Below are 20,490 nucleotides of genomic sequence, written 5' to 3'. Positions count from 1 at the left end.
CACTGCTCGGGCCTCGGGCGTCCTTGCAAAACCGCCTTTTCGACAACTGGCTACAGAACATGGCGTACAGTGTGCTGCGTTTCTGCTGCTGTGCATTTGTCAAACTTCATGACGTGTAAATCGTTTGTTCTCAGATCTACGGCGTCGCGAAAACATCTTCGATGTGTAGACCTACGCAGCGTGCCAGCGTGGGACGCAGTGTTCAGTGACACCCGCTTTCGCCTAAGCTTCAGCTGCTTCGTACAAATTGCTCGGTATGGCAGTGCACGCATTTCTCACTGGCCCCGTTTAGCCTTCGCACGGATTATACTGCGATATTTTGTTGCGACACTGCGCGTTCCGGGTGTACCGGAGCGGAAGTTTAAAAGGGAAACGTCTTTTGACGTCATTAATTAAGCGTGAACACGTTTGTCGGAGTCGCGTCTCTTGTGCCTGCGCTGTTCGCGTCTCCACCTTCCCGAGGTTGCGTTTTTGTAATAACAATAAGGACATGCCAAGGAATTCGTGCCATTTAACTAGTTGCGGCGCGCGGAGTGATCGGGAAATCTAATCGCCCGAGTTTTTGCACCCACTGGCCGCTAATTTTCGCCCGTCTTGAGCGCACCAGTGTTTTCTGTTCGGATGCTTCGTGCGCCGATTATCACCCTTGTGGGTCAGCCTTGTCTTGTGAGATGGGAATGAATCGGCGTTCGCACATCTGTTTCGTTTCAAAAGGCGGTTGCTCGGCCTGCGCAGGTCGCGACAGCTGGGATGAACAAGAAGTACAACACGGCTGCTCAAAGACTTCGCCAAGATTATCTGCGGCTCGTCAGGGATCCGGTACCCTACATCATAGCTCACCCCCTGCCATCAAACATACTCGAGTGGTAAGTCAATTTATTCTAAGCCAGTACAGTGTGCGGCAGTTGTATATCGGGCGCATTTTAAGCAGTCAGTCGAGAAAGCGCCTTCTCGAAGCAATCGACGTGATTCGCATGTCGACAATTCGTGGAAAGAAGACCGCCTCCGTGTTTGCCGTAACTTTAGTTTTTTTTTTTTTTAATTTTTCTGAGAGTTGTTATGACTAAACAAAAACTTCGTTTGGTGGCGCTTGGAGGCAGTTGTGTTGCAATACGCCGTTGGTATATTCTCAATGTCAACCAGCTTGCGATGAAACGCGCAATGCGTTCGTGTTTTGTCACTTCATTTAAAAAAAAAAACGCTTCTTGCACTCTCGCCCGCACTTTGAGCGGACGGCTATCTCCTTGATTAAACAGAGCCGATCCCAGATCCGATGTTATAAAAGCTGAACCGATACTGATGTGAGTGATCGCTGTGTCCTCGTGGTCATTTTTTTAATGTGGTTCCTAATGCATGCCGATCACAGATTCAGTTTCATCAAAGCTGATGCTGACGCCTGTGCCATTTTTAATGGGTCGCCAACGGATTTTAACCCGATGCGTAGCCTAATAATCACAAAAAAAGAGGGAAAAAAGTTCATTCAGCATATCTAGACCTAGTTGACGATTTGTCAGATCAGTTATGCTGCGCTGAGCCAACCCTGATGTCAATGCACGGTATAACGTGGTTTCTGATGGTAGTCAGTGCCTGAGACGGTGTTATCAAAGCTGAGCCGATAATGATACCACTGCTCTGTGTGTGTCTTCGCAATATTCTTGGCGTGAGCTGGTCCTGATACTGAAGCACAGTATACAGTCGTGCACTGGTTCTTACTGTGGTTTCTGATCTGGGCCAATCTCGGGGGCAGTGTAATCAGTTGCTGCACACACACACACGTTAGCCAATTGAGCTAACCTAACCAGCATCAACCGATTGAGCTAATCAATAAGGGGACTTAACAGCACATCTTGCCATGTTTACTGGGAAACCATCATTTGTGAGGCAATCACCCTTCAGAGGTTTCTGCCCTATCTTAAACTGGCCCTATAGCGTTGCTGTCAAGATCTTGGCAGCAAATTGATCACAGGTGCTTTTAGCTGCTGATTTTCTGTTGCAGGCATTATGTCGTACGAGGGCCAGAGAACACGCCATACGAAGGTAAGCTCATTTTGCAGTCTTTGCACGCAATTACAGATAGATGTCTGTTTTTTTTTTTTCCTCTGTGTTATTCGTTCTTTAGTTACTTTGGTTTGGTGGACATTCATCTTGTTTCTCAAGGTAATAGAACACTGAAGGAAATTTTGATGCATTTCCAGCACTTAGGTGAAATAGGAAAAAAAAAAAACATGCAAACACGGAAAAAAAAAGGGACAGTAAGAATGCTTCCTATTTTGCCTAAGCGCTTGAAATGCATCAAAGTTCAGTGTTCTAACTAGCCCTGCAAGCTGCTTTAAGTACTGAAGGGAGTGTTGTTTCTCTGCTGTCCATTTTCTCAGCTGATTCTCGTTTACAGTCCATTCTCTGGCGTCCATTATTTTTAGTGTTGCTTTAAAAAAAGGAGCTCCTACAAAACAGAATCTTTGCTTGGCTCACTGGAAATTCATGAGGACTGCAATGCACATTGATGACATGGCTGGAAAACCAGAATATTGAGGCTTTCTTGAGTTAACCAGAATTTCAAAATCACCATAGCGCTTCTATTGGACGTATAGATAATGGCAGGAAAGCCTGCTTCTGTCAAAAGGCCCTGCCAAATGTGCAGACCAGGCTTTTGTGAAACATTGCATCCCATGCACATCAGTGATGTGTAGCATGTTTGCTGCACCTCCGGGTAATTTTACTATAAATAGGCAATTTATGCGTTTTGTTCTTGGAATGTGGCCTATGTCCACGCTGCATTCTCCTGTTGAGAAAAACACCTCGCTTTTGGCCAGGACTTAGGACAAGTGAGAACCCTGCCACGAAATTACTATTTTTGCTCATAATTTGCCACACATACATGTGTTTTTCCTAATGTCTTTGATGAAATGGCAGCACAGCCTTGCTATACTCGGTTGCAACCCAAGAAAAAATGTCAGCTCCGCCCACAGCCATCGCTGTTCCCCTCATAGAGAACTTGCATGAATGCGCCATCCAATAGTACTTACTCATTTTTGCCACGTCAGTCGAACACTTCTCCAGTGTTTCAGATAGTTGACTTCCCCATACAGTCGCATGTTTGTGTCAGTGGTTTTAGGTAGGAAACTTGAACGTCCTGGTAAATTTTATCAGGGATTCCAACATCGCTGCTCAGCCAAATGTAATGTTTTAGCCAGTAATGATGAACCTTTAACTCTTAATATGCGTTAGTATTTACATTAGCCAAGGAAAAGTACTTATGGTTCAAGCGGAAACCAGATAGCACGACCGCCTTTCATAGCTGGAGGGCATGCGCCCTGGGGTTGTGTGGGCAAAGCTGACATTTTTTCTTAGTTTGTGACCAAATATAGCCTCCTCCATTCTCTTGTTGTTTTGCTCTGTTTTTGTGCACTTCACATTAAGACCTCTCATGGTATGATTTTGCACTTGCGTATTCTCCTCCCTTATTGGGAGGTGAGGGAATGCAAAGAATGTGAACGTCGTCAAGAAAAGCATTTGTTGCCACGGTGAAGAGAAGTCTCGTCGTCAAAGCACTGGCTCCAGTGACATCTCTCGTTAGACTACTGTTGATCCCGTACTCAAGTATTGCTGCATGGATCCGTCTTTCCTTCTGCCCGTTACAAATTTGAAAATGCTGGCAGTGTGCACGGACTACAAGCCATTTTCACCATGCTCCAGTCTTGTACGCGGGGGCCCTTCATGAAGTGGCATGGGGACTGTAAACAGTACCTTGGGATTTATACTTGTAAATGTGTGCACTTCATGATGTTTGGACGACAGACTAAGGGAGTAGACAGGACAGGTGCACTCGATGCCCACTGCAGCAAATGTGGTTGTACGCATTTTTTCAAGGACACCATGGTCCTTGCGCAACTTCGGCATCAGATGGTATGAGAAATAATCGAAGCATTCCACATAAGAAGAAAACAACAGGGAGCCAGCCACCTATCGCATTGAGCCATGATTAGTTTAGCTACCTTGCATCCATGTGTAAAGCGTAATAAACATGAATTGAGATAAAGCTTCGGGGTGCCTGCACATTGTACCCGTCCCATCTACTCCTTTCTTCGATCATCCAAACATTGTGAAGCGCACACATTTACGAGTATGTACCACTACCAACTCGCTCAAGCTTTTATTCTAATACCTTGGGAATGTCGTTAGAAATGCAGTTTCGGCTTTCACTGCATCGCAGATGGCATCTACCACGGGAAGCTCATGTTCCCGGCCGAGTTCCCCTTTAAGCCACCCAGCATCCTGATGATCACCCCCAGCGGCCGGTTCAAGTGCAACACGCGCCTCTGCCTCAGTATCTCGGACTTCCATCCAGACAGCTGGAACCCCGCATGGTCCGTCGCCACCATCCTGACTGGCCTGCTAAGCTTCATGGTAAAAGACAGGCTCCCACTTGATAATGTTCATGAAACAGCACTGCTGATAATCGGATGGCAAATTCGACTGGTAATTCTGGAGTAGTTAAAGGAGCCCTGCAATGTTTATTCATCTGCATTTTCTAGCACTGGAGTGCATGCAGTATTGAATACTGAGATGAAAGCAAAAAGAATGATCAAAATTTGTGCACCGGAAATGAACTTACTAGTCTTCAAATTTCAGAACACCTGCACACGATGAGAAAAAAGCGTCCCCTTTTGCATTTCACTCTGCCGCTGTCGTCTGTGATCGGTTCTAATCACTACGCGCCACTTACAGAGACATACGAGAAGTCTCATGTCGTAGTGGCTGTTGCGCAGCGCACCTAGCGTCATTTTGCAATTGTTATCAGAATTTCATATTTAAAAGTGGAAATTGTTTAGGAACTGAGGAAGTATAAAAGAATGTTCTTATAATTTTTAGCGTGCAGTAGCATGGCCTGGCTGGGATCATATGAATATTACATGTGATGTGTCATGTCAAGCCAATCAAAATGCCCAGCCATTTCCGTCACTGCCATGTGATGAACTGTCATTTCCAATCACGAAAACAGCTGTTGTGCGTCGCTGTAGTTTGAAATCAAAGTGATTTCTCTGTTTAAATAATAACCTTCTTTTCGGCATCACCACCTGTCCTAGGATATCAGTTCATTCCGCAGTACCAGAAGAGTGATAAAAACCACATGCTTAATTTGTGTCGCAGGGCCCCTTTCACCCTTTCGCTACCGCAAGGAAGAAGAAAAACGTGCCAAAATTACTGAAAAATTTTTTTCACTCTATTTGTAGAGCTTTTTTTTTTATGAATAAAACGGTACCATTCTTTCAATTCAGTGTTCCTTTATTTCGTTAATCGCATAAAAAAAAGATAACTCGAAGCGCATACTAACCTTCAGTTGTTAGTATGCGCTTGTGTCGTCAGTTTCTACCTTTGCCCACGTTTTTCGCGCAGTTTTTACAGAATGCATTACCAACTCGCCCAACAGTCTGTTCTTCTAAGTTATAACTCGAAGGTGGCTTCGCCGCATGGCAACACAATGAAAAATGGCACAAACGGCCCAACGTGGACAAGTGTGGCCATCTAGCGTCAAGAAACACAAGTATGACGAGTGTAGTCTTCATTGGTTCCGTGTAGGGCCGATTTTTGTTGGTGTCGAGTATAGTCGTCATCGGTCATTTTGTTGCAATATCTCATGACAAGTATACTCATCAACGGTAGTGAAAGGGTCAACCTAAGTCCTCCGGCAAGCTGTCACACACTACACATTAAAATGTGTATTAGGAATATCGAACAGGCTTTCAAGTGCAGGTGCTTCAATGGAGCAAATAAAAAAGAATGAGTATTAGGTCAACTAGTGGAATTTGCCTGAATGTAACTTTCGGTGCCATCAACTGCTACTTGCATTTCTCCATGCTCGCAGGTGGAAAAAAACCCGACGTTGGGAAGTATTGACACGACCGACAGAGAAGTGAGTCGACCAGCCTGTTCTCCTTATTTTTGCTATCAAAGAGCGCAAGCTTGTTGTGTAATAACGCACCGACATAATGATACCTCGTGAAATCAGCAGTGTTCCTTCTATATTTCTTTTTCTTATTGCAGAAGAGGCAACTTGCGAGGGAAAGCCTAGAGTTCAACTTGAAAGATGAAATGTTTTGCGAGTTGTTTCCAGACCTGGTTGAGGTAAGTGGAAGCCCACTGAGGTTTTTGTACAGAATCTGTATATTGTTGCGATTGCCATCTGGCATCCTGTGCTCTCCACTCTTTTAAGCTTGAGCGAAACATGTTAACGAAGGAAATGAGGCGTTGTGAGGCCAGTTGTGTGATGGAATGCTCATGGTTGCAGTGCGGTTGAAAGTAATAGAAATATTGAAAACCCATTATGTGGTACCGGTCTACAAGTCGGCTTTTGAAAGCACTTTTACATTCTCCCAGGTTGAAGCCATAAAGATGTCACGTGTGAGAACACTTTTTGGTGGGTCTGTAGGTTGAAACAACTAATGCGCAAGTGCCGCTCCTCATATTTTCTCTAGTCATAAGAAGACGTATTTTTAATGTGTATGATGTATACAAGATGCATTTCAGAATTTTTATAAAAAGGCTTTATGAAATCATTTTGCAATTTCATGAGTGTAATAATAATGCCTTATTTGTTTAATGGATGGCAGTCCTGGGCAAGATCTGCGTTGCGTCTGGAATGTGATGAAACTTAGGAACCACATGTTCCAAGGTGTACCATTGCTTGCATGTTTATTTTTTTCTCTTATGACGAATTGTCTTTCAGTTAACAATTTGCATTGCACTTTTCATACCAGGAAAACATGTTACATTTATCAGGAATTACATTTAGTGGGAGTTTGAGCTGACGAGAACCATAACGATGCTACATTTTATGGGTCTTGCTTGCGTAGCCTTGCGTTAATTTCAGCCATGGTCCAGTGTTTGTGGGGCCTACGCCTTTTCTTCGCGTCTCGTTTAGATTGTGCTGGCAATGTGAGCCGGGAACCATTCACCTAACTCGCCCGTCAGCATTACTTACACTTCCTTCTCGTGTCTTTTGATTTGGACTAAAATTTGGAGGGTGACACTGCCAATTTGAACGTCTGCGCAGGAAATCAAGGAGCAGATACAGAAGAGAAAAACGGAAGTGGAGGCGCAAAACGCGTACCTGGCCGAGCGCAGCCTGTCGGGCAGCAGCCTGGGCGACCAAGGGTACGGCCTGTTGGGAAGCACCCTTGCCAACATTTTCGTCATCGTCGGCTTCGCCGCATTCGCGTACACCGTGAAGTATGTGCTGACGTTCAGCGCCAAGTGACTGCGGCCGCCGCGCGCACAAGACCCGAGGTGGGGGCGTTGCGCGTGCGGACAACAAGGGACTCAAAAGAAGCTTAAAAAAAAAAAAAAGAGGGAGAGAGGGTGGGAAAAAAAAGTCGTGTTGTGCCACCAGCCACTTTAGCATTATGTACATAGCTGCACGCGCGTTGATTTCTATGGGAGTCACTTCCGTTTGGCGGTAACAAGGCAGTGATGAGATTCGGCTCTTGACTCTTTCGAAATAGGAGGCGAGGAGAATGGCACACTATTCCCCGAGCTCCTTCACTTTCCTCTTCCATTGCTCAGAAGGCAGACGAGTAAACGGCAAAATGTTCGTACTGTTTTCAGTTCTTGAAGAAACCTTGTCCGGCTAAAGGTTGCCAAAGTGTTCCGGTGAGACTGCACTCACCTGTGGCAGTGGAGCAACTTTTGGGGGATTTTGTGAGGTTCATTTAGCACTTTTGGATGGAAATAGCATGCAAAGCCATTCTCCAATGAAAATGATAAAAAAATATGTGCACCTTGTTAAAAAAACGTTGTTTCGTCAGTGTTGATGGTGTATGCATGAAAGAAACGTTTGTCACAATGGCCATATTTCATACTTCTTTTTTTTTTCCCGCAAAGCTTGCAGGGCGATATTTTAATTCCATACTACTATAATAGGGGCAATGTTCTCAGTGGGTCGAGTGAAAAAGTTAAAGCGATGCTAGGTGAGGATGTCTTTTATCTCAATATCAACAGCTTTTTGTGTGCATGGTTAGCATTTGTCCCTTTTTCATTAATTTCTGTATAAAAAGAAAAAAAAAGCAATTAAGTATCGGGTGTCTATGTGCATATTGTGTGAATTGTGCGCATTGCTGTGCCCGCTGTTTTTGTTGTGGGGTAAACACTATGTACAGTTAACAAATTGCTGTGAAATTGAAGCTTGACATGTCCTGGCCAAGACACGGTTCACGTTTCGCATCGGAGTCTGATCCTGGACGTTGAAAAGCCATATTCCTGCGCCTTGTTAAAGAAAGAAAAAAAAAGTGTATGATATTAAAATTTTTCAGAAAGAAATATCTGTCCAGTGTCCTTTGTAAGCAAGCACGTTCCTAGTGGAGTGTGCTTGCAAGCAATCGACCCATTTGCCCTTTCTTCCTTCTCCCGTTCTTTGTTCATTTACGTCTTGAATACTTGTCTGGATGTGCTGCATGGATTTCTCAGGCTGATGAAGGCTGCAACAGCACGTGTAGGCGCAGACCATGGTGTAACATATATACATTCTTTATGTGGGGACACATCTCTGCTTGCTTGCGAGGTGCATTTGACCAGATAAAGTAAAAACAACACGCGCCCCGTTGGTCCGGTGACGGCAGTGGTTACCTGTTGGTGGGATAACATAACAAGACAGAAAATGTTTTATGTACTGTTGCTACAGAAACTGTAGTGGTCGGCGGCAACGCCGCCGTTTGTCACATGCCGTGTTTTTTGCTCGCAAGAAACGTGGCATGTGTTTCCAGCTTTAGTTGCAAGTGTGCCATAGCCATGTTCACTCATTAGGAAATTCAGACTTCTTCCGAAGCGCCGGTTGCTACAGCAATGCCTCTTTGTCGTGAAGTTCATCCTGCCGATATGTATCCACTGCCATCAACGGACCGACTGGCTTGTGGCGTTGTCACTTTATCTGGTTGATCGTGTCTCTCTAGTGTCCTTACCTAAAGAGTATGCTGTATCTCACACCATGACATGTATGGCACAAGGACAAACGAGATGATAACAAAAGCTGCTGAATTGCTGCCAACAGAAGTTTATTACAGGAAAACAAACAATTTATTAAGAAGCCACTTGGTCTTAACCCCTCAGTACACAGAAAACTGCAGCAGTGCAGCACGTGGGTGTAGGTGCTGTTTGAACCCCACTTACGCGCAAATGCTGCATGTACGCAACATGGGGGGGTGGGGCCTGTACACTTTAGGGATCAACTACACGTGCTGCAAATGGCCTCTATAACTTGTGCAGACAGAGCACGCCAAGTGGACACAACAGAGGGCCCACACCTCGTCAGCACCTCAGCATTTGTTTCTGGCATTGCTTTGTGCCTACACCACTGAATTCAAGCTGCACACTGAACTTACCGTGTCCCAATGCGATTAGGTTCAGAGTGGTGCAGGTGAATCGAATGAACCTGTTTGTTTGTGCTTGCTTTTACACGACTGCCATTCCCAAGCCAATGGCTCATGAGGCTGTGGCATGCGTCAAAACTTGCGAGACAGTCTTTAAGCATCACTGAATGAAAGAAGCTCGACATTGCCTCAGTCACAATATTACAGTTTACGGGGCAGCATAAAAAAAAAAAAAGAAACCAAGTGCTGTGGCTATTCAGAGCATGTAGTTCTCGTGCAACTTTAAATCTGCCATGTCTTGAAACATGCACCCTTCTACTTCCATCTTGTTTGAAGTGCCAATATTAGCTTATTCGTACCTTTTGAAGTACACATTCAGTACACATTTAGTTCACATTCAGCTGTCAATTCTTTTTGTTTTAGTTTTGCAAAGCCACTACCTTTGTGCCACGTACTGTCACGACTGCATGACGATATAGTCGAATATGGATATATTGAGTTATTCGCTATATTGGACACTTGTATCATCGCCTTGGGAATCGCATGCACAACGAAAGCGCCATACTACGTGTAAATGTGGAACTCCCATTCACCTACACATTCAATCAATCGAGCGCTCCACTGCGTTCCTACAAATGTGTTTCTCCTAACTTGTAGTCAATGGCTTGAGTCATTGGAACTATTCACGCCAAAAAACACGGCACTGTTCTCGTGTAAGCCATCGAACAGCATATTGAGCGCGAAAGGCAGCTCAAGCCACTGAGGAACATCAGAAAAGCTCGCATCTCAAAATATGGGCGACTCGCGCATCAGAGATTTTATTTCCACTTCGTAATGAAGGATTTGTGTTTGCAAGCTTCACCGCAGTGCAGTCGTATAATGCAGTTAAGAATACTGACAGAGAGAACTGCCGTGTAGTGCACACTGCCTGCGGCCATTCGTTTTAGGGAAAAAAAAGACTCGCTACTTGAAGGGAGGGAAAGGCCTCCCGGTCCAATACATGCGGTCCACGAGGGGGCATGGATTAAAAACGAATATAGTAAGTAAAGTTTTAATGTCTTTAACACGACCTTAAAGAAACAAATGCAAATACGAGATTTTAATGTTCTTAATTATTTTACCCTCAAGAAGCACACAGAGCCTTACAGAAGGGACTTGACATGAGGATGCGATTTACAAGGCCAACACAACCAATAATTCAAATATGATGTGAAGTAGAGTGTATGTGAGCAAAACATAAAGTTATCGAGGCCTGGGTAGTGGGGTGCGTTGCAAAGCACTCAAGCAGTGCCTTTGTTGTTCAAAGAGGCTGAAGACTGCTAGATCTCTTGGTTTGCTGCGATGTTGTAGCTTTACAGGTTGTATATGACAGTTTTAGCAAAGCGTCGTGCACTCACCGCTGCGCATAAATGTAGCGTCCCATGCCAGTGCAGGAAATTGCAGAGTTCACGTTTTGTGATAACTGCTGCTTGTTAAATCTCTTTCAAATCGACTGCAAAACGACAGCGAAGCTAAGAAGACGCTCCGCCACGCTCCTCTGACTTCACAACAAAACAAAAGATGCGTTGGGGGCAGACGCACCTGGCATCGCAGCAGATGATACGTTAAGTGTTTCTCACTCAATATGCTACTGTTATTTCCATAAATATAAAATGCGTACTTTCGAGGGAAAGACAAGTGCGCTTGTTTTAAGTGTTGTAAAGAAAATAATTCATTATATTGTGATGCCAAATCTGGAACACAATTGCAGAGCAATGCATACCCTGGTGGCTGAATTTGTCCAGGTTTCAGTTCCATCTCACGGTCATGCAAACTTTTTGCAATAAGTTTTACATACAAAAGAATGAAGCAAGTTTTAATTGGAAATAACTTCATATCACTTTGTTTTACACTCGGCAAACAAGCGTCGCGAATCTCAAGAACCTAATCCATCCGAAGCAGATCAGAAGCCTGTACTTCCCATCATTCCCATGGTGGTTGAAGCACCGGTCAAGGAGCCTGCGTCCACACTAGCGCCAGATTCCCCTCTAGGTATTATTGTAAGAAACTCTATGAGCTGTGTATTGATGAGCAAAACAAGTCATGGTTTCAAACGGAAACGACATTGGAGGTTGTCCGAGACGCTTCAGATAGGCATATATTGTATTTTGAATTAACATAGCTCCAAAAAATTTCGTGTACGCTTAGAGTTTGAGACATCTATGTTTGACGGTATTTCTAGGAATGGCTGTGATGCTATTATCCATTTAAAGGGGTGTTTTTTTATCAGTTGTAAGGCAGGCTCAAATGTCAAAAGGTAGTGATATTGCTGGTGTGCATCTGTACAAGAGTCTCATTTCAATAACAGTATTTGGCTGTGCTCGTAAGCTGTTGCGAGCGTTTCAGCACGGATCATCAGTGCACTGGAAAGCAGAGACATCACTGCCATGTAAATTGGAAAATCGTTTTATTTTTATAAGGACAAGAAAGTGTTTCATACATACTTCACAAGTGCGTTAAACTGGTTTTTAACAGTGTCCAAGCAGTAATATACATAAATAATGTATATATGAATAAATATAACGCCATGCACGTAACTTATTACTATGAGGACAAAGCATAAAAAAAAGCCTCCTGAAGTCGTAGAATTCCTTTAAACCAAACTCTTCAAACAACAAGCACTCGTGACGTTGAGCTCTGTGACGTGTCATCCTGCAGAGACAGCAGGATACATAACTCCTCGGCACAAGTGAACGAGGTTATTGATAAAAAAAAATGTAAATAATGTACCGAGCTTTAAAAAAACACTCAGGACAAACAGAAAAATTTCACCACCGGGCACTGCACAACGTACACTTTCAATGACCATAACACGCTCTAACAAAAAATACTTTGCTCAAATGCGAAGTGTTGCTGCTTACAGTGACACCAAGCATGTCATAAGAACGTCTGACATCCGTTTTGATCAACTCATAATGCATCAAACTTTTTGTCGCAACAATCTTCCGGCGTAACGTCGTCTTGAGTGGCCTGGCCTCTTCAGTGCCAAAGTTTCACGCTGCAAAAATGTTTACAAACACGCTGGCCCTTTTTTAAAAACCCGTCACAACACATTCCCACCTCTCCGTTATACGGTAATACTATAACTGTGTTCCGTGCGTACGTCAGAACAAATCCCTCAAAGTCCGCCAGCCAAACTAATTCGAGGCTCTATGCAGCTAACCTACGGAGCAGATTTGCTTATTTTCCGACTTTCCAGTCAAATTTTAGTCAATGGGCAGCACTTGAAGGCCTACTGCAACAAAATTTTAGACTGCATAAAAGCCTAGTTTCAGATTGCGCAGCTATAGAGGAGCCTTCATGCAAATTGTCACATTTCGGATATGAGTGGGAGTGTCATGGAATGCTCATAAAAATATCCAGTTTTAACGTGAAAGCATTACATGCCCCATAAAGTGAAAAATCCAGCGTCCACCTGGCAAGTGGCATTACTACCAGATAGCACAAAAACTTGCGTGACCAAGTGATGACCTCGTCACGTAACAAAGTGACCCCATGAAAGTGACAAAGCGACTCATGACGTCATCACATAACAAAGTGACATGATGTCATCATGACATCATGTCATAATGTCACATGACATGGATGTCAAAATGGCATGTACGTCGATATAGTCGCCACACCCAGACTTTTGCATTCATTGAAAGTAAGAAGACTTGGGTGCTTCTGCAACTTTTTATACCAAAACCGAGGTAAAAAAAAGAACACTCCCATTAATGCTCTCAGGCCGTGACGCTTGACAAAAGCATGACCTAAACTCGGTGACAACTTTTCATGGCTATGCAATCAAAGTTGCAGAGCCAGAGTATGTGTGTGAAAGTGCCATTGGGTATAGCTTGAAATTTAAACTGCTGTGTTTTGACCACATATCTCCAGTGATCTACTAGAATACTCACACTGAACAATACTGCGACGTGCTTATTTAGCACAAATGTGTTATATGCCGGGCTCCACCGAGAACATGTGTCCCGTATGACGTCACATAATCGACAACGTGCACATTTGCTGGAATTCCGACAAGATGTTACCACTTCAATTCAATGCGTTTGATCAGCAAGAGGCACTTCAATGAAAAGTTTAATGAGCTCACGCGTACAGGGCATCTAATGTGTGCAGCACACGATAGTCGCAATGAATCTCGCCAACCGGAGTTGGTTTACAGGCGACGTGTATGTCCAACCTAAGAGATTACAGCTTGCCTGAAAATTTTTGTGATGGCTGTGATGCGAACCTTTAAAACCAGCAATTGCCCCATCAGAACTGAGGCCAAAAGTGACGTCTTGCATGACAAGACTACTTGCACGCACTAATACATGTAGACTAAGTAAAAGTGAGAAGTGCAGGCAAGCGCCGTAAGTCGCTATTTATGTAAAAATATGACATAGGGAACGAGTGTCGTTAGTATGACTCGTAACGACTCGCTCATAAAGAGTTTCGACAAAGTGAAATTTTGTTGCAGTTGGCCTTTAAAGTAAAAGCTTTGCACAGACTCATGTTAATTGCATGGAAATGCTTCCAATTCCACTACTGAAAAAATGCTACTCATGGTAAGCAGGAAGTGTTACTTTGGCTCGAACACTGGTTATTCAGTACATGAGCCTCAATGATACAAGCAACGTAGAATGCGTTTGGAATGCTTCGAGGAAAACGCATTTCACCTTCATTCAGTCTGTCAACAGCCAGCATTGAAAAATGTGATGAAGGATACCCGTTTTTAAACAGCAGCAGCGCCTTTTTTCGCTCCAGAACACACTGTCTTTTAAAAACTCAACGGGGATGAGCTGTGCGAAAAAAAAAAAAAGAACAAGCAAGAAAGACAGACATATGAAAGCTTAGACATTTTTTTTGTTGTAAAGTTATAACAAGTTCTCTATTTCACACTAGGCCTTTCAAAACAAGCATTTTTTTTTTCGTTCTTGCAGCAACATTTGTTGAAATGCCTGCAACAGTGCAAAAAGTGTGTGTGTAAAACTAGAAAAGAAAAAAAAAAGAAAAAATAAGTGGCTGCAGACAACTCAGCCGGCGCGTATAGCAGTAGTAAAATTGCCTCTTTTTTTTTTTTTCTAAAATATCGGCACTTTCATGAAGTGCCCAAACACTTGAAGGACTTCGCCTTGCACAGTGTTGACGACTTTCATGTACGTGTCTTGCCAAAGCTGGGCCCCGTTTTTCTGGACGGTCCTGAAAGAATGCAAGCAACATGAAAGTGAAGATGGATCCCTTGTACGAAGCGGAGGAGAGAGACTGACGTCACGTAGCTTGCATTTAAAAGACAACAGACCATGACGTAAACTATTTTTGTGCTAAACGTAGGTTGCTGTGTGCATACACAAACACACAAGTAAGCGGCTGGGAGAATGGCTTGCAGTGGTAGTAGCTCAAACGATAAAAAGAACTGCAGACGTAATGCTGACAGTGTTGGTTAGGCTCCCAGCTGTGGTAAATTACCTTTTCACCCCAATTTCATTTCCCTTTGAATTTCCATCAGTGCGAATAGTAAGTTTGAGGTTCGAAGCGAATAGTGATTTGGTCGAATAATTTCAAATGGAATAGTTCTATAACATATTGTTAAGGAAAATGAGCACTTTTGACATGACCCAACTAACAAGGCACGTCATGTGTGAATGTCACTTTTTAAGTTCAGAGTGAGGTAGAAGCAACTTTGAATAGTAGCAAGATTTGTATAGCAGTAGAGTGCAAGTTATAACTGGTACAATACAGCAAGTTTTAGAAATTACTATTACTCGCTTTTAAACTTAAAAAATAATGGAGGTGAAGTTAATATGGACATTTAACCGTGAAGTGTGGCTTCGCGGCAATGCAAGTTTCCCCTGAATGAGTGGTTTCACGGCAAACATACCTACGCTGCAGTGAAACCACCTTTGCAGGGGGTTACACGCATTCAAATGTACATATATTTCGAATAATCTAAATTCGTGTCGAAGCGAGTTCACATATCCAAAGTGGCCGAATATTTGCCCATCCCTAGTTTGAACTCCATGCAAAAATCCAATTCCTTCCAGGCTTTCCAGGCTACACTGTTTCTCTGTATGGTCATGACTAGGGATATAATTTCGAATAGAATAGTTCGAGTAGTTTATATCACATATAATGAAAAAAAATTAGCATCTTTGTCATGACCCAACTAACCTGCACAATATTTTTAAAGATCGGAACAAGGCATGTGTGAATGTTACTTTTTTGGTTCGTAGTAAAGTGGAAGCAACTTCAGATCACGGGAGGGCAGGATCTAGTTTCAATAGGATGCTAGTGATAACCGGTAAAATACGTTAATATAACGGTAATATAAGCCCGTATAATGATCCTTTTAACTTAAAAGATAATTAATCAATATGAGGGTAATATGTTCATTTAACCTTGAAGTGGGGCTTTGCGGCAGTGCAGATTTTTCCTGGAAAGGTGTATTCACCGCATAGTACTCCTATCCTTTGTCACGCGCGCTCTCGGCTCTTCGTCTTGGTCTTCTTCCACTCCTACTCGATGCTGTCTCGCTGTCTCTCTTCCCCACTACAGTGGGTTCAATATATGCCAGTTCGACTGTACTACAATTACAATGTCCAGTACACCTTTTGGCTTCTGTACTCTCCCGATAACCAACTTTTATATAACAAGCACATATAGAAGAGTTGTCCACAAACTGCTCACCTGTGAAAGAACTTGAGTAGAACGTCTAGCATTTCCAGGTTTCTCTCATGGACAATGCTGCACAGGACGTTCGTCCACGCTACCACATCCGAATTTAGAACAGAATCTACGAAGATGAAAGTGTAATTAAACAAACTTGCTCACACGACACTGTTGTGCACACATTTTGCCAACGCTCAGCCAACTGCACTTTGTTGACCTTCAATGTAACCTGTTCTGCAAGTAAATAGGTCAATGGCTTAGAAACGTGACAAGTTTTTTTTTCCTAAGTGGGTAATTGGTAGGCATTCTATAGCACCAATACTTGACATCCATGCAGAGTACTGGAATCAATGCTGAAATCATGTCAGTGTGAAATGGCAAGCATGGAAAAACAAATAGTATTTATCCCGTTAAAGTTTTCGCTATTCATGTTTTATTCCAGCCACTTGGTGCATAGCTACCATTCGCACGTCTTCAGTTGGAAAAAGCCCATTAGAAGTGCCCGAAAGTACCAGTGCACTTAACGTGTTTATTAAGCACACTGTTCAACGATATGTGCAGCTAAGCACGCTAGTGTGACAGGTCATGGTTCTCAATTGTTTTGGTTGCTTGCACTCACAGATGCGCGGAACAGCTGAAACAATAAACGCCAAATGCTATGGCATGCATGAATCATTCAGCATAATTTCGTGATGACTTTAAACACGGAAGGCAGCAAGTGTCAGTGAAACAACTACGCTCAAACCTCATTATAACAGTCACATCTGCCACAAAAATAACTTCGTTATATCTGAAAATTCGTTATAAACGTTTATTTGTAACACTGTGTCTAAGACAAGCCTATTCTTAATTTACTTCGTTATAACTGATAATTCGCTATAATGTGCGACAAGCTTATCACTCTGAACAGCACCAAAGGCCATTCCACAAATTATGCGAAAAACGTACCATTGGTTGTGTTAATCCACTGTTGAAGCAAAGCTTTGACCTGCTCCATCTTCTTTTCAGAGTCAATAACGGACTCAAACGTTTCTACAGCTGTCTGTACAGGCTTAGTCTAAGAGGAGAAAAAAGAAAGGATTTCAGTCACCTGATGATGTTAGTTTCCTGACAAAGCAAGCAACTCGGCAATCTATCAATACTGACGATGTAATTGACAGTTGAATCGTTATCAAACCCATTGATTGCACCATATACCCGTGTCACACGGACACTAAAAAATAGAGCTGTGCGAATAGCAAAATTTTGGGTGTGAAGCGAATTCGAATAATAAAGATTGAGTGCGAATCGAATCGAATAATTTCGAATAATTTTCGAATATTTCTCAAACATTTTTCGAATAATTCGAAGTGAAATTACAGAAAAAGTTAGAGAGGATTCCTAAGCATGTTCTTATGAGATAGCAACATGAAAGTGTTTCTTTTTGCTAGGTTGATGAAGCACTGGTGGGGTGGTGTTTCATAGTTGTCTTATCAAGAGTGAGGCAATGTAGAGGCTGAATTGTATTTATTTACATGATTTGGTGCAACCAAAGGGTTGCCGACAACACTTTACATGTGATAGGCAGAGATGCCATTTCCTCAGCCTCTCCTCCTCTTTCAACTTCTGTGGAAGGCCAACTGATGTGGCGGACAAGGGTGTGCTCCCTTCAAGTCCGGAGTCCCAAATCTGCCTCATAGACGTCGATATATAAGAACATCTGAAATTTTGGATGCTAAAAAGCTTCGGCGTCTGATTTTTCGTACTTCCTGCCCAAATTTCAGGTCCAAAACAGCATTAATTGAGTCCCCAACTCTGCCACATCTTTCATCTCCATATTGGAACCAGCGTTTTCTTGAGTTAATACATTCGCGACCGTAGCGGAGCTTGAAAGGCAGCTTTGCCGCAATACGGTGGTGTAATGAGGCGAAGCATATTAAAAATCTAGGGACCATTTCCAACCGGACTTTGTCTCCTGGCTTAGTTCGACCGTAACGGAGCTTGAAAGGTAGCTTTGCCGCAATACGAGAGTGTAATGAGGTGAAGCATATTAAAAATCTGAAGGGGTCACTTTCAACCGGACGTTGACTGCATTTGTCTTTGGGAAGTTCGAATAGTAAAATTTCAGTGCGAATCGAATCGAATAGCAAGCACTATTCGAAAAATATTCGAAATTTCGAATATTCGCACACCCCTACCAAAAGTCTTTTAAGCAAGAAGACTTTTCCGAAAAAGAGTTCCGCGCAATGTCACACGACAGAGAGCGATCTCCTTTTCAGAAGCGGTCTTTTCTGGAAATGGCATTCGACGTTCTCTTTCACGGCGGTAAAGGAGTAGCCTCGAAACCAGTGGGCGCCAGCATTTATGAAGTGGTGAAAAAAATCTGCAACTCTTTATCACGGTGTCGCTTGGGCTCACCATAAAAATAAATTTCATTGTCCTAAGCAGCGTAAGAAAACCAGCTAAACTTTATTTTTTGTGTACTCTCGTAAACAGGGCGAACGGGTTGGGGTTATGGCCACCCGCATAGACGTGAGCATGGTCGCGAGTGAGCGCGGAAAGGCGAACGCCGGTGTGCAATCAGCCCGTCGCCGCGTCTGCTCGCCGCGTCTCCCTCGTTTTCCAGGGAGAGATGGTACGCTACAAGACTTGCAATTGTCACTTTTCCTCCGTACGGTCATCCATGGCGAGGCAGACAAGAGCGCTAACGAGGAAAACAGAAGCCCACTGTTGCCACAATAATATATAAAGGCCGCCAGTTGTGCAAATGCTTCTTCAGATACTACTGCGTGAATCTTTTTTTTTTTTTCAATTGTTAAATTTATGTCAACAAACGTGCCACACAATAAATTTGGACATCTTCTGTCGAGATACAGAATTTTCTTTTCGCTGCTTCTGTTTTGAAAGCCAGCGCTGCTCTTTCGGTAGCGCATTCGGAAGGAACCTCTAAAAAGAGATCGTCGGTGCCGTGTGACTGCGAGGGAACGCCTCTTCATAAAAAGTCTTTCAACATATTAAAAGTCCGCTTACGTAAAAGACTTTTTGCGCGCCCGTGTGACACGGGTAATAGATACACACTATTGATATAAAAAGTACGATCAATACAGCACTAATGATCAAGTAAGTTCACACGACATACTACGCATAAAAATTGCAACACAATCTTTGCGAAGTTTCCTTGTATGTCGCAAACCCATGCTGTGCTTGCAGCTGTAACGATTGGTCATGCTGCTCTAGGTCATTTCAGTGCATGATAATAATATTATCAACAGCTGTCAATAGCAAAGTATCCTAAGACCATTATTAGTAGGCTTGTGCGAATAGTAAATTTTAGGTTCGAAGCGAATTCGAAGCGAATAGTGATTTTGGTCGAATAATTTCGAATCGAATTCGAGTAGTATATATCGCATATTACAGTAGAACCCCGCTGTTACGTTCCTCACTGCTGCGTTTTCCCGGCTGTTACGTCGTTTTCTGCCGGTCCCGGCATAGCTCCCATAGGATACAATGTATTGGGAACCCCGCTGTTACGTCGTAACTGTCGGCCCGTTCCCGTATGATACGTCGCGAAGTGTGCTCGGAGCCGACCGAGTGACTACCAAAGAGAGCCGCCATGGTGCATTTTCACGCAGCTTGGCCTTGTTTGACCGTAATATTAGCCGCATGAGAGGCGCAAGCAACAGAATCTTTCAATTGATGCAAACAAAAGCATGGCCTTCGAGATTCAAATTGCAAAGATGGCGTCTATGACGTAACTGCTCGCGAAAGCAAGGCCTTCGAGGTTGGCATTTACTATTGACAAAAACATAGCCTTTGAGATTTGTATTGCACAAACATGGCGTGTATGACGTAATTGCTTGCGAAAGCAAGGCCTTCGAGATTGGCATTCACTTCTGCCATCGCGTTGGCGTAGACTCATCATCATCGTTATTTGTCGGAGAGCGGGAGGAGTTCGAGCTGGTTGGAGCTCGCATGGTCGTGCGTGCGGTTCGCGGCCGTACTCGCCGCGCCGGTCGTGATTGCGTGTGCTTAGTTCTTTCATGCCTACAGCTGTTGGTGTTAAAAAAATCACATACGTTGATTACATTTCTGTGGATGAGGCCGTCCTAAGCTCCGCGTTTCTATCCATCGACTAGATCGCGGCTGAGCGCGCCAATTTTCGTGCTGCTCGTAAGAATTGAAATAAAATTCTGTACCACTAAATATTTTGCCGTTTTTCCTGTTTTTCGGCTGTTACGTTTCCCATCTCTTACGTTTATTTCCTACGGGCCCTTCAAAAACGTATCAGCAGGGTTCTACTGTATAAAGAAAAACGAGCATATTTGTCATGACCCAATCAACCTGCACAACGACTTTTTAATAATGTAACAAGGAATGTGCAAATGTCATTCTTTTTGGTTCAAAGGAAGTGGAAGCAACTTTGAATAGCAGCAGGATTTGGCTTTCGGTAGAATGCAAGTGA

General features: G+C 43.3%; 2 protein-coding genes across 2 annotated transcripts in view; one reads left to right on the top strand and one right to left on the bottom strand.

Annotated features, from left to right (window-relative positions):
• Nucleotides 1-39: 39 nt before the first annotated feature.
• Nucleotides 40-8,316, top strand: LOC119389640 (ubiquitin-conjugating enzyme E2 J2). The gene is made up of 7 exons (XM_037656996.2): nt 40-254; nt 736-866; nt 1,997-2,037; nt 4,214-4,407; nt 5,867-5,914; nt 6,046-6,126; nt 7,055-8,316. The coding sequence occupies exons 2-7, from the start codon at nt 751-753 to the stop codon at nt 7,256-7,258; spliced, it is 684 nt and encodes a 227-aa protein (XP_037512924.1). The 5' UTR covers nt 40-254; nt 736-750; the 3' UTR covers nt 7,259-8,316.
• Nucleotides 8,317-11,791: 3,475 nt separating this feature from the next.
• Nucleotides 11,792-20,490, bottom strand: part of LOC119389639 (DNA repair protein REV1) — a 32,122-nt gene continuing 23,423 nt past the window's right edge. The window contains exons 14-16 of the mRNA XM_037656995.2: nt 16,998-17,106; nt 16,068-16,173; nt 11,792-14,582 (exon numbers count right to left, since the gene is read on the bottom strand). Of these exons, the coding sequence (XP_037512923.1) occupies nt 14,465-14,582; nt 16,068-16,173; nt 16,998-17,106 (333 nt within the window). The 3' untranslated portion in view covers nt 11,792-14,464. The remainder of the gene's footprint in view (nt 14,583-16,067; nt 16,174-16,997; nt 17,107-20,490) is intronic.

Source organism: Rhipicephalus sanguineus, chromosome 4 (genome assembly GCF_013339695.2).
Source record: "Rhipicephalus sanguineus isolate Rsan-2018 chromosome 4, BIME_Rsan_1.4, whole genome shotgun sequence".
Taxonomy (NCBI): domain Eukaryota; kingdom Metazoa; phylum Arthropoda; class Arachnida; order Ixodida; family Ixodidae; genus Rhipicephalus; species Rhipicephalus sanguineus.
This window is presented reverse-complemented; position numbering and strand designations above follow the sequence as displayed.